The sequence below is a fragment of the Lathamus discolor genome, chromosome 3 (genome assembly GCF_037157495.1).
Source record: "Lathamus discolor isolate bLatDis1 chromosome 3, bLatDis1.hap1, whole genome shotgun sequence".
NCBI lineage: Eukaryota > Metazoa > Chordata > Aves > Psittaciformes > Psittacidae > Lathamus > Lathamus discolor.
Window position 1 is genome coordinate 133,635,869 of NC_088886.1, and position 14,834 is coordinate 133,650,702.

Below are 14,834 nucleotides of genomic sequence, written 5' to 3' on the forward strand. Positions count from 1 at the left end.
GGCAGTATTCAGGAAGATACTCTGATAAATTACTTTACACTTTGGCTTGTAGAAAATATGTAAGCTTTTTTTGGTTGGTTGGAGGTTTTTCTCGTTTGGTTGGTTGGGGTTTTTTTTTTATGTACAGGCGTGGTCCTTCAGTCATATCCAGATAGTTACCACAAAGTGCAATGATTTTAACAGCCCTTTAGTATTTGTCTTGTACTACTAATTGTGGTAATTCAAAACAGTGTTGCACAGATGATCAAAATCTACAGATATTAACAGTTTAAGAAGCAGCATGAATTCGTTCAATATTGTGAGTACAATGTATTTCCTTTGACAAGATGAAAAGCCTTGAAGTATTGACGTAGACGTTTTCCAGCAGTTGTACAGGAACTAATATGATCAGTAGTAACTAAATCATTGATTAATTCACATAATCTGTTTTGCTGGAAAATGTTAAGTAGCAAAGTTCTGCTCTGAGGAATATGTTCCTTTTTAATAAGAGATGTTTCTGTTGGGTTTTTTGGAAATGTTGGACAGACAAGTCCACCATTTATTTACTGGGGAGAATAAGCACAACCTGGTTATCACCATTACAAATTTTCCTGTCTCTGTTGGGAAGGAAATGCTTGTATTACAGCAAAATAATTAATTATTCTGCAAATTCAGCAATTTGTTTCTTGTTTGCCTCTCTCAGCAACCATTTCTAATGCTATACTATTTACCCAGTGGAGAAGTTCTGAATGTCCTACCAAACAACTTGTCACCATTGCTCCATGGTACAATTTGCCACTACCAAGGAGAGCTGGGCTCTGTCACTCCTGTGACTGCTGTTCAAGTGGTATAGGTTGTGATTAGTTTACCTACTAGCCTCAACCATGGTTTGCTTTTGGTAAATTGGTCTTGCCTATTCCTGATTATGTTTTTGTCTCTCATGTGGTTGGAAATTGATTCCAAGGGACATCATGTGATCAGTCATCTTTCCAGGGAGCTAGGGGAGACTGTTTAGCTATAGTTACCTGGTCATCCTTCCCATCTTTCTTAAAGGTGTACATAACACACTACCCTTTTCCAGTCATAAGACACCTCCCATGATCACCATGATTATCGTGATAAACTTTCAGCTTAGTGAATCCTACCTGGCTTATAGTATGAATACATCGACCTTCCTATATAATCTATTCCTAAGTTTTTCCCCTCATTCATTACCAGACCCACATTTTGTCGGAACTTCCTGTCACTGAAAGGCAAGCTGCCATCTGCAGCTGTATTCATCACCAGTTTTTCCCTGTTTATGAACAGCAGATCAAGTGTTGCATTACTCCTAGTTAGTTTCTCTAGTATTTGCCTTAAGAAATCATCAACTGATGCAATCTAAGAACTTTGAGAGATGTCATTCCATGCAGGAAAATGACCAGAGCTGCAATCTTCAATATCAAGCCAATAATCAAACAAGCAGAGAATTTTTTCAGATTTTTGCTAAAAAAAAACTTATGCTCTCACCAAAAGGTCTCAAAAGAACTATACTGCAGCAGAACTTCCCACCCTCAGACAGGCAAACTGATCTGCTTTCATACTCCTCCTCCTGCAGAAGCTTCAGTCAATGGCATGTCACAGATCTTAAAGGTTAGCAGATATGTCTTACTCTGAAATGGAAGATTTCAACCCCAAAAGTGTTTTTTGATCACCATGTACTGAAATTATCTCTCCTTTTTAACAGAAGGGAACCCAGTCTGACTTTCTCTGGTAATTGTAATTAACAGGGGAGTGAGTAGTCTCACATGTATATTTTCTGAAAAGGGTGGTTAAGTATATTAAAAGTTTTCTGTCCTGTTTTGATACAGACTCTTTCCGTAAAAGCAAATGCTTTTAAGCAGGTTTAAAGTAGCTAATTAAATACTTCATTAAACATAGCAAATACGTGTGCCATCACTGAGATGGGTTTGATGTTCCAGTACCTGTGCGTATCCTGTGCCCCTCCTTTGCTCACTGGATTAAAGAGTGACTTTGAGAGACGGGATCCTTGAAAGAACTCAAAGGGTGGATTCCAACAAAGAATTCGTGCCACAATTAACTAATAAAACTTTCTCATGTAAAATATTTTGGTTTAAAAATGCAATACAAATTTTTATGAATGAAATGTAATATGAAGTTTTTCTCGTTGAAAAATACCTGTTTAGATAGACATAAGATAGGTATTTTTTTTGTTTGCACAAGATGACAGATAGCACAGATGATTAAAAAGGTCTAAAAGATTGTGTGAGCCAGGTATCTTATGTACTGGCAAAAGCAGTATTGTGAACTATGCTATGGTTGCCAGCCAATTAGCATATGTCATCCAGGTACTCTTATCAGCTGTAGTAAATCACCTTTTATGTGAGTTTAACTTTTATTGTGACTCATCTAAAATGTCATAGTACAACAATGAAATCCAGGTCCTTATTTCACTGGCATGTGTAGCACATACCTCAAAATTCTGCAAACTGTGTACATTTTGGTTATTTTGCCTATTTGCTACCACAACATGACGTACTGTAAAGCAAGTGAAACCATGTAATTTTGTTAATCTGTACCAGAAGTGTTAAAGAGTTTTTGTTAGCTTTTCTTTTTGTTTGCTTGGGTTTTGTTTGGTTTATTTTGTTGTTTGTTTGGGGTTTGGATTGTTTTGTTGTTGTTTTTGGGGTTTTTTTCCCCCATAGGTGGTGAATTAAATGTATCTGTAATTGAATTGTATTTAAAGACTCCCTTTTCCCCTACCCTTTTCACCCAATACTTAGACCTCATGCCATTCTCTGAAACTTCAGTGGTAAGGCTTTGAAAAATGTTCAGTGTTTTATATTGAGACTGACAGCAGATGATTATACCTATCATATCTGAAAATACTGATTGATGATCATACTCCTACTAGGAGTATTATGTATCAGTTCATTATTCTTGAGTGCTAGAATTTATGTATATTTTTTTACTTTCACATTGCTATCGGTAAATCACATTTAGTTTTGACAAGCAAATCCTCATAGCACCATAGATTTACATGAGAAAAAGCAAAAGTTGTTTTAGATTGCTGCAGTACTGATTTAACAGTTTCAAGGTTTTTTTCACTGTATAAGATGATCTCATCTTTTGAGCTGGCTGCACGAAGACTTGTTACCTATCTGCAAGTTTGCTGGGTAGGGAATACATCGGTGTAGGACTGGATGAGGATTCTTGCTTCCTTACGATATTTTGTCTGTATATATTCTACTTAAAGACCTCTTTTAACTAGAGATTAAGCTCTTCATTAATCATTAGTCACTTTCTTGAACCATGCATGGCTTCCAAGGGTGCCATCTCCTCTCAAAAAAAGTTTTAAGGAGAGCATGTAAATATATTCAGACTGAGGAATTAAGTTTATTTCCATAGATTGGTTTATATTAGAAATATTAATTAGAAATATTAGTTAGAAATATTTCCTCAAGTAACATTACCGTGGATTTTACCAGGCTTTATGTTTGGCAGCATTTAGTATTTGGAAGGTTTTCGGGAGTCAATCATCTGACTTCATATAAGTGTGTCAGTTATCTGTCCTGTGGCAAAGAGTTCTTCTGAAGAGTAACAGTTTCAAATTTCATACAGTAAATTAAAGCCATAGCTCAGGTAGGTCTTACTTGTCTTTACTTTGAAAAACAAAAAGCCTAGCAAAGCCAAGTTTAAAATACCTGTACCATGCAAGTCAGTCATAGAATCATAGAATAGTTAGGGTTGGAAAGGACCTCAAGATCATCTAGTTCCAACCCCTCTGCCGTGGGCAGGGACACCTCACACTAAACCATCCCACCCAAGGCTCTGTCCAACCTGGCCATGAACACCGCCAGGGATGGAGCATTCACAACTTCCTTGGACAACCGATTCCAGTGTCTCACCACCCTTACAGTAAAGAGCTTCCTCCTTATATCCAATCTAAACTTCCCCTGTTTAAGTTTGAACCCATTACCCCTTGTCCTGTCACTACAGTCCCTGATGAAGAGTCCCTCCCTAGAGTTCGTCTAGGCCCTCTTCAGATACTGGAAGACTGCTATAAGGTCCCCACGCAGCCTTCTCTTCTCCAGGCTGAACAGACCCAACTTTCTCAGCCTATTTTCATACGGGAGGTGCTCCAGTCCCCTGATCATCCTCGTGGCCCTCCTCTGGACTTGTTCCAACAGTTCCATGTCCTTTTTATGTTGAGGACACCAGAACTGCACACAATACTCCAGGTGAGGTCTCACAAGAGCAGAGTAGAGGGGCAGGATCACCTCCTTCGACCTGCTGGTCACGCTCCTTTTGATGCAGCCCAGGATACGGTTGGCTTTCTGGGCTGCGAGTGCACATTGCCGGCTCATGTTCATTTTCTCATCGACCAGCACCCCCAAGTCCTTCTCTGCAGGGCTGCTCTGAATCTCTTCTTTGCCCAATCTGTAGCTGTGCCGGGGATTGCTCTGACCCAAGTGTAGGACCTTGCGCCTGTCGTGGTTGAACTTCATAAAGTTGGTATTAGCCTACCGCACAAGCGTTTCAAGGTCTCCCTGGATGGCATCCCTTCCCTGCAGCTTATCAAGCAAACCACACAGCTTGGCGTCATCGGCAAACTTGCTGAGGGCATGCTCAATCCCACTGTCCATGTCACCGACAAAGATGTTGAGCAAGACCAGTTCCAACACTGATCCCTGAGGGACACCACTCGTTACTGGTCTCCAGCCAGACATTGAGACATTGATCACAACTCTTTGTGTGCAGCCATACAGCCTGTTCTTTATCCACCGAGTGGTCCATCCATCAAATCGATATCTCTCCAATTTAGAGACAAGGATGTTGTGTGGGACAGTGTCAAACGCTTTGCACAAGTCCAGGTAGATGACGTCAACTGCTTTACCCTTGTCCATCAGTTCCGTAGCCCCATCATAGAAGGCCACCAGATTGGTCAGGCAGGATTTCCCCTTAGTGAAGCCATGCTGGCTGTCACCAAGCACCTTGTTGTTTTTCATGGGCCTTAGCATGCTGTCCAGGAGAATGTGCTCCAAGATTTTGCCAGGCACAGAGGTGAGACTGACTGGTCTGAAATTCCCTGGGTCTTCCATTTTCCCCTTCTTAAAAATGGGGGTTGTATTTCCGTTTTTCCAGTTGTCGGGAACTTCACCTGACTGCCATGATTTTTCAAATATGATGGCCAGTGGCTTAGCAACTTCATTCGCCAGCTCCTTCAGGACCCGCAGATGGATTCCATCAGGTCCCATGGACTTGTGCACATTCAGGTTCTTAAGATGGTCTCGAACCAGATCCTCTCCTACAGTGGGCCTAAGGTCTTAATTCTCACAGTCCCTGCATCTGCCTTCTAAGACTTGGGTCGTGCAGTCAGAGCCTTTGCCAGTGAAGACCGAGGCAAAGAAGTCATTCAGAACCTCAGCCTTCTCCAAACCCAGGGTAGCCAGTTCTCCCGATAGCTTCTGCAGAGGACCCACGTTGTCCCTAGTCTGTTTTTTATTTGCTATGTACCTGTAGAATCCCTTCCTGTTATCCTTAACATCTCTGGCCAAGTTTAATTCTAACTGGGCCTTAGCCTTCCTAACCTGGTCCCTAGCTTCCTGGACAACATCCCTGTATTCTTCACAGGCTGCCTCTCCTTGCTTCCAGCTTTTATAAGCCTCTTTTTTCCTTTGAATTTTCCTCAGCAGCTCCTTATCCATCCAAGGAGGCCTCCTGGCCCTCCTGCCGCACTTCCTTCCAGTTGGGATGCAGCACTCCTGAGCTTGTAGCAGGTGATCCTTGAATATCAACCAAGAGTCTTGGGCCCCCCTGCCCTCCAGGGCTATATCCCATGGAACCTTACTAAGCAGGCTCCTGAAGAGGCCAAAGTCTGCTCTTTTGAAGTTCAGGGCAGTGAGCTTGCTGCACGCTCTTCTCACTGTCCTGGTGTCCTGGGTTGAGCAGCAGCAGTCATTCTTCTCCTTCTTAGGAGCTAGTGCAGTCCTGTGTTTTGATCTTTTGGCCTTGGAACAGTGGTGATAACGCCGATGTTTTCAGTTGCTGCTCGAATGTTTGGTCTGGCCAAGGACTTTCTGAGCCTCATGCTCTGCAGGGAGGAGGGGAGGCCGGGAGGAAGCAGAGACAGGACACCTGACCCAAACTAGCCAAAGAGGTATTCCATACCACAGCACGTCATGCCCAGGATGTAACTTGGAGTGACCCGGAAGGGTTGGGACTGCAGGGTTGGAGGAGGTATCGGTCGGTGCTTGGCTGGGGGGGAGTGGGGTGAGTTATTGGTCGGCTGGTGTTGAGGTGTTGTATTCTTTCCTCTTGTTATTTCCTTTATCATTATTATTATTGGTGGTAGCAGTAGTGATTTGTGTTATACCTTAGTTACAAAACTGTTCTTATCTCAACCCGTGGGAGTTGCATTCTTTTTGATTCTCCTCTCCGTCCCTCCAGGAGCAGGGGGAGGGCAAGAAGTGGGGGGAGTGAGTGGACGAGGTTTGTGGTTGGGTTTAAACCACGACACCTGGGAATCTCAAATCCAACCATCTCGTGATCGCTGCATCCAAGGCTGCCCTGGAGCATCACATTCTCAACGAGCCCATCCCTGTTGGTGAGCACAAGGCCAAGCATGGCACCTCTCCTTGTCGGCTACTCTATTACTTGCAGAAGGAAGTTGTCTTCCACACAATCGAGGAACCTCCTGGATTGCTTGTGCCGTGCAGTGCCATCGTTCCAACAGATGTCAGGGTGATAGAAGTCACCCATGAGAACAAGGGCCTGTGAGTGTGAGGCTTTTCCTATCTGTCTGTAGAGTGCTTCATCCACAGGTTCTCCTTGATCAGGCGGCCTGTAACAGATCCCCACAGTAATGTCTCCCACGGCTGTTTTCCCTTTAAGCCTGACCCACAAACTCTCTGTAAACTGCTCACCTGTCCCCAGACAGAGTTCCATTACTCTCCAGCCTATCCCTAACATAAAGGGCAACTCCCCCTCCCCGCCTGCCAGGCCTGTCTTTTCTAAAGAGCCTGTAACCTTCCATTCCAACACTCCAGTCATAGGAGCCATCCCGCCATGTTTCTGTGATGCCTATTATATCATACCACTGTAGATGTGCACACATCTCTAATTCCTCTTGTTTGTTCCCCATGCTACAGGTGTTTGTAGAGGCATCTGAGCCAAGCTCCAAATGAAGCCGGCTCATTGGCTGCAGTGGCTGGAATATATCTATATTGCTCCAAGCATTTATAGGTGCTGGCAACTGACTGGGTGTGTTGGGATGGAATGATGCCCCCCTCCCCCAACACATCTAGTTTAAAGCCTCCTTGACCAGCCTGGCAAGCCTCCTATCAAAACTGTTCTTCCCCTTCTTTATAATACCAGCTCCACCAGCCCCCAGTAGACCTGGCCTACAAACTTCAGTCCCATGTTCCAGACACCCAAACCCCTGACTATGACACCACCCTTTTAACCATTTATTAACCTGGCCAATCCTCCTAGCTTTTTTTAGGTCCTCCCCTGTGTCCTGGAGAATTGACAGAAAGACTGTCTGAGCTCCAGAGCCCCTAACCACCTGTCCCAGGGCTCTGTAGTCTTTATGTTCCCCAGTCTGCTACTATCTATATCCCTAGCACCCACATGGATCACTAGGAGTGGGTAATAGTCCTTGGGACTTACTAGAGCAGGCAGGCTTTCTGTAACATCCCTGATCTGTGCCCCTGGTAGCAACACACCTCCCTTGAGATGGGGTCAGGCCGACAGATGAGTGCTTCTGTAGTGCTTCTGTCCCTTTCAAAGTAGAGTCCCCTAGTACTACGACCCGCAGCTTGTTCTTGGCAGCGCCAGTAGAGGTCTTTACCTGTGCATCAGCCGGCTGTTTCTGGTGCAAGTGCGTTTCCTCATTAGCCTTCTGCTTGACAGCAAAGCGGTTCTGGGTGGGGACAACAGATTGAGGAGGAAGCTCCTTGTTTTTAATTGTCCTTTTCCTCCTTCTTTTGTGGTTTTGTTGTTGTTGTTGTTTGTATTTGTCACTAATTCCCAGCTTCCCGGGTTGGTGGCCTCCTTCTTTCCTTCATGAGCTGGAGGGGAAGCTTGAGGCCCCCGCACAGTTTTGGCCTGGAGCAAGCAGTGCTGCTTCTTCTCAGCTTCCCTGATACTTTGCAGCCCACTGACAGCGTCCCGCAGCTCAGCCCCTGCTGCAGGAGGACCTGCACCAGGGAGCACCGAGCGCAGCCCTGCCCATCGTGCATCCTCCCCTCACCAGACCAGTGCAGGCACCCTCTGCACCCCGAGCTCTGCCCTGCAACCTCCCCTCGCATCTGCTCTGTCTGGGTGCCCACGCTGGCCACCGCCGGGGCAGCCAGAGCAGAGCTCCCAGAGCGGGCCCTGGCCATACGACGACACGTACTCACCACCGTCGCTCGCGCTCCCTGGGGCAGGTTTTTACCCACTCAGGGCTGGTGCCGCTGCTCCTGGCTCCGCCCCCGGTGAGTCCCTGCTCGCCTCAGCGGAGCTGCCGGCTCCTGGGCAGGTCCTGTCGAGGACTTGAGGCTCCCTCGGTGGCTCTGGCTGCTCTGAGTTGAGGCTCCTGGACGCTGAGCTTCCCCGCTCAGGTGTTGAAGGCGTCCTCTCTCGAGCTGCTCACCTCAGCGGCTGACCCAGTCCTTTTCAAAGCAGTCAGATCAGTGTCATCTCATTATCACAGTCTACGAGAACTTCTCTTATGTATGGAACAGAGATCCCAAGAGCAAGTGAATTAAATTATCTTCAAAGAATTTTAGGCATAGCTTCCTTAAAACACAGGGAAGTGCTTTTGGAAGGAGGCTAGTACTGATTGCTTACAGAAGGAAACCTCTCTGGTACTGATATGAAGCTACTGGTAATCCTTTTGAAAATATTTGTGCTAATCCTCTCAGAGTCTCCATTGCTAAAAATTCCCAACTAAGATTAGTAGTTAGGCTTATCAATTCCCAAATTAATATTGACCAATACCAATTGCATTTACACCATTTTTCCATTTCTTTTATTTTTATAATTCTATTAAAATTGGTGCCAGATTAGAAAGATTGACCTAATGAAGATGCTGTTTATACCAGACAAGATGTTTACAACAACAGAAAAAAAAAATAAAGACCAACCCCTTCTTTTATTATAGGAGTTAGCAGAAGAGGAACTTATCTCCCTTGCAGCTCTCCATTGGAAAAGAGTTATCCCTAAGCACAGTTTCTATGAAGTCAAGTCAGAAAAGGTGTAGAGTATACCAAATCCTTTTGTTACTAACCTCAGTGACTTTCAGGTGAATTTCCATACGGCCATTATTCACAACTGTATTAGACGTCACAATTTCATCATCATACTAGCTTCCCAGACCTTTTCCCTCATGGTCTTTAAACTGAGATTCTCCAACTAATGGTATTTCCAAGATAGCAGCTAATTCTTAACCTTGTGGTTCACATCAGTATTGTCATCACCCATCATTAATCTACTCTTTCTCCTGACAGAAGTAGTGTATCATCTCTACCTTCAGCACAATATAGATACCAGGATTATGAGATATCAAATGCTACAGTGGAAGAGCTCAAGTGTCAATAGCATGTTTTACAGATTTCTTGAGAAGCTTGAGCAAAATATAGTTATGTACATTCTCATTGAAGTCATTCAGGAAGTACTTATTCTAGGACTCTCAAGACTTTTGCTATATCTGACGTCAGATTGAATAGGTTAATCCTATTTTGTCCTTTGGTTTACTTCACACAGATCTAATATCTCTACATTTAATTGCTTTAATTTTCTCTGCTTCAATACTGTAGAAGAATCGTGCCCTAAAAATGTCCTGGGTTTGTTGTTTTGTCTTTGTTTTGTTTTTGTGATTTTTTTTTAATAAGTAGAAAGAAGACATCTCCATTACTGAATGGGGAAGGTACAATTTTTAACAACGTTAACTGCTCCCATTCATAGCAATATTTAAAGAGCCTGGTTTTGGTCACATTGCCTGCTATTTTGATCTTTCTGTCATGTGTTTAGAGTAGGACCTTTTTCTCACTTTGGCTCACTTTTCACTTCTCAAGAAAAGCAAGATAAATTAATGACATGATACTCTGATGGCCTATTTTGGAAAGAGAAGTTCACTTATCATAGCTTTCTCATGAACACTGTATCTGAATTTCATATTAATTAGTGTTATTGGTTGTTGGGTTTTGTTGAATTCAGTGATATGGCATGCTCTTGCTTTAGATGGAGGCTTTTTTTTTTTTTTTTTTTTTTGGACAATCTTCAGGACTACTGGTAGTATCAAAAAAGTAAAAGTACCGTAATTAGAGTTTGAAGATAAGCAAGGGCACTTTGGAGAATATTACAATATGTTGTTTGACCAGCTAATCAAATTCTGTCTGAGCACTTGAATGGTGTTGGTGACTCCTTGCAAGTAACTCAGGTCTGGACACCTGTAGGGTTTCTGTTTGTTCCTTAGTACATGTTTTTACACAGCATTATGTCTTATAAAAATGCCTTTTCAAAAAGTATAGCTTCGGGGAAGTGATGCTGCTTCTTCGTCTGTGACTCTTGAGACACACTTGTGAGACTTCCTAGCCAAGCATGCACCCTGTTATATAGATACAGGTGAGAGGGCTTTTTTGTTTACTATGTGTTACTATACAACGCCGTTTCCTCTCCAGTGCTTTGTGGCTGAAATGAAGGTACACACTGTTACCTTTGAGGGTGCTACAACCCTCAGGATATTCATTTAAAGGAAGCACTGCAGAGCAGATTGATGATACCTTTTGATGGTCAATGTCTGTTCTTATCCATTGACTCTAAAATCCTTAAAAAATCAAACCATTGTAAGATAAGGTGGAAAAAAAAAAGTTGTGGTATCTAAAGCAAACAACACACTAAAAATGTCTGTAACAGATTCAGGTAAAGAAATGAAAAAAAAAAAAAAAATCCCACATCTGTTTAATCTTCGCACAGCTCACTGAAATCAGAAAGCTCTAACCCTTAATCAGCTAGTACATTAATTTAAGAAAAGAGAACAATGATTGATACTGTTGGAGAGGTGACTTTTGTATATATTTTATTTCTGTGACTCTTACCTAATAAATATATCATAGAATAGTTAGGATTGGAAAGGACCTCAAGATCATCTAGTTCCAACCCCCCTGCCATGGGCAGGGACACCTCACACTAAACCATGCCACCCAAGGCTCTGTCCAACCTGGCCTTGAACACTGCCAGGGATGGAGCATTCACAACTTCCTTGGGCAGCCCATTCCAGTGCCTCACCATCCTTACAGTAAAGAGCTTCCTCCTTATATCCAGTCTAAACTTCCCCTGTTTAAGTTTTAACCCATTACCCCTTGTTCTGTCACTACAGTCCCTGATGAGGAGTCCCTGATGAAGCCCCCCTTCAGATACTGGAAGGCTGCTATGAGGTCTCCACGCAGCCTTCTTTTCTCCAGGCTGAACAGCCCCAACTTTCTCAGCCTGTCTTTATACAGGAGGTGCTCCAGTCCCCTGATCATCCTCGTGGCCCTCCTCTGGACTTGTTCCAACAGTTCTATGTCCTTTTTATGTTGAGGACACCAGTACTGCACACAATACCCCAGTTGAGGTCTCACGAGGGACTTCAACCTGCTGGTCATGCTCCTTTTGATGCAGCCCAGGATATGGTTGGCTTTATCATTGCATGTGTGTCTGGTATTTGATTAGTCACAGAACTGAACTATGCCTTCAGTTGCTCCCTGTGTTTTTTTGTATTTCAAGTAGATGACAGAAGGAAAGATAGTTCAGATAGCTACGGGAGCTGGGATGGCTGAGGAGCTACTCATCAGCTAAAGAATTCTACCTTGTGATGTTTGCTCCTGGGTTAAGCATGTGCAGATGCTACATCTTCAGGAAAACTCTGAGCTGAGAATCTTCATATCTTTTCAATTTCAAGGATAACTTAAATTATTTTCAGTTATAGAGGAAATTCGTGATCATATTAGTGAGGAGAGACTATAGAAATCTTTACTACATTTATATTTTTTTAAGTTATTTGGACTTATACTTCTTTGGGCTGGCATGAGAGCTTCTATATGGGTGATGAAATTCTTTATGTTCTGTACGTGTAGTAGCAAAATGTTCAGTTTTAGGAGTATTAGTTATAAAAAGTATATGGAAAAAGGAAGAAATCATGTAGGTACGGAACATTACATTTGCTGCTCTGTACTAGACTTCTTACCCTTCGGAAGTGTTAGGGAATGCATGTGCAAAAATCAATTAAGTCTAGTATTTTAACAAATTATAAAAGATCTGTGATATAAGAAGAGTTCTGTAGTTACAAGTTCTTGCTTTTGTGTGACAGTGCTAAATACCTCACAACTTGAGGTCAAGAAAAAATTAACTCATGTCCTGAGGGTTGAATGGCACTCTCACAGCATCCTCGGCTGTTTTGGAGGCCCTATGTGCAGAGGACCGCAATGCGCCCCACTTACTGGGATTGTTTGGCAGGACTCGGGAGCTTCCTGAGCTTCTTTTACCAGATCATCGGAAATCTGCCCTGCATCTAGCTCTATTAGAGCCATTTTGGTTGGGGAAGGTGCCAAGAGCCAGCCAGAGAGCTCTGAAATCTGTCTGTCTACCTTAAAGGGGAAAGTTCATGTAATTTCAGCCAAACCTATGAAGTTAACATCCTTAAGTTCATGTTTTAAAGCAGTTGGAAAAAATATCTGCACAGAGGTTTAATGTATGTGTATTATCAGTGTCAGCTGAGTTGCAGTAACTCTTCTGAGAAAAGATAAATGCAGGCTTTGCTTGTTAGGTGACATTTGTTAAAGGAATTTCAAGATTCCTTAAAGATTTTCATATAATTAGGATTTACCAGCTTGTTTAGAGGTACTCTTAGTTCATTAGGTAATTGATGAAAGAAATTAGTGTTTCAGCAGAAAGCATATTGTAATTGCAGCAGTCCATTTATTTTTTCAGTCTGTTTACTGATGAATTTACAGTTCTCATTTCAGTTTAGGTGAAGTAATAATAAACAGAGGATGAAGTTTATCTCCATGAAGAATGTTGTAATGCAGTAATAATAGCAGTCATTTTTGTTCTCGTCAGCTTGGCTTCTATTTTCTTATTAATGGCAGTAAAGTCATCAGTCTGCAATTAATCATTTAGAAACCATAGAAGTGTAGCAGCTTGTTTGGTTTCATTTCAGTTTATTGGATTTTAAATTCACACTGTGTTGTTTTGGGTTTGTTTATACCTGCCATGGTTATCATCCTGATTTTTCATTGCAAGATTCAATTAATAAATGTTCCCTGTAAGTTCTGTCAGAGCTTTTGAAGGTGCTATGTCAAAAGGGAAACATAGCTGCTTTGAACCTGTGTACAATTTCCATGAACCTTTATCTTAACAGTGAGTATTTACAACAGTATTTTTAGCTGCCAGCAACACCGCTGGAAAGAAAACAATGTGCATAAGTCATTCTCAAATCATCTGAAGTGATGGTTGGCTTTCTGAGCTAGAGCAACCCAACATGCACTTTCTCAGAACCTGCTCTTTACATGTGCTGTATGGTATGGGGTTTGCGTTTTATGATTCTGAGAGAATTTTAAGTAGTAAAAATCTTGCATACTTTGAAGCAGCTCTTGTTTAACCTGTGCTGCTGAACTCAGTGTGTTGGCTGAGCAGAACTAGCTATAGCTTTGAGGAAGAAGTGGATAGAATACATTCCTTATTTGCTTTAAAATAATACTCTGATGCATGAAGTGGTTAGCTGGTATCATTAGGTCATGCTCAAGCAATTTTATTCAGATCTTAGACTAATTTGGTTTTGCCTTTTTTTCTCTTCTGTCCCTCAGTTTGTAAGACTTGCATTGTTCAACACTTTGAAGACAGCAATGACTGCCCCAGGTGTGGCAACCAAGTGCATGAGACTAATCCACTAGAAATGTTAAGGTAAGATGACATTGCACAGCATTTGCTGAAATGGAAGAACAAAAAATAAAAAATAATCTTAATATCTTTATCCTGAAAGGAAGTTGTTTTTTTTTTTTTTTTGCTTGTTTGTATTATACATATATCAACTGTTCTTGGCCACAGGTACTATCAATTTCTTATTTCCCAGTAAAAGGTAAATTAACTTTTCAGATATAATAAAAGGAGGAAAGCAAATGGAAAGATGCAGAAAGACTGGGTGGATTGAACAAGTTTAATTTAATTTTATTATTTAATTATTTAATGCTTCCAACAAATAAATTAGATACCTTTTATTCTTTACGTGAAATTAAGTTCTAGAATTTCTTTTTTCAAACAATTTAGGGCATTCCAAACTGTGTGCAGCTTTTTTTAATTCGTAGAGCAATATAGAAAATTAATCATACAAATAACTAAATGCTTTCCAGGATGTAGACCTACCAATCTGAATTGAAATCTGCTGTCAGATTAATGAAAAGACACTCATGAAAGAAAATTCTGACACCAAAAGTACCTTTTCTTGAGAGTTTGCATTTTTATGTCACAATAGCACACATTTTTTTAAACAATCATTTTTCTTGAAATTCTGGATTCTCTTTTCGCCATGTTATACTGAAACAAAGGTGATAACCTTGGTACAAGTATAGTACAGAGAAACTGAGAAATGCCATCATAAGTGGAAGAACTATATGTTTTCCTAAAATGATGAAGCCTCTCCCTGCCCTCACTCCCAACAGTCCTTCCCCCTCCCCCGATTTTATTAGTTTGTAATACTGTTGGGAACTTAGGAAGAAATATTCTTACATCAGTGTCACAATAAATATTTTCATATTGTGTTTGCTACAATTTATCATATTTTGCTGTTTGATTGATACGTGTGCGTATTGCAATTCCCATACTTCAGTTAT

The 14,834-nt window shown here is 41.8% G+C and overlaps 1 protein-coding gene across 4 annotated transcripts in view; it reads left to right on the plus strand.

Moving 5' to 3' along the window:
* Positions 1-14,834, plus strand: part of PCGF5 (polycomb group ring finger 5) — an 83,438-nt gene that overhangs the window by 44,175 nt on the left and 24,429 nt on the right. For all 4 annotated transcript variants that reach the window (XM_065671893.1, XM_065671896.1, XM_065671894.1 and 1 more), the window contains exon 3: positions 13,812-13,908. In XM_065671893.1, the coding sequence (XP_065527965.1) occupies positions 13,812-13,908 (97 nt within the window). The remainder of the gene's footprint in view (positions 1-13,811; positions 13,909-14,834) is intronic.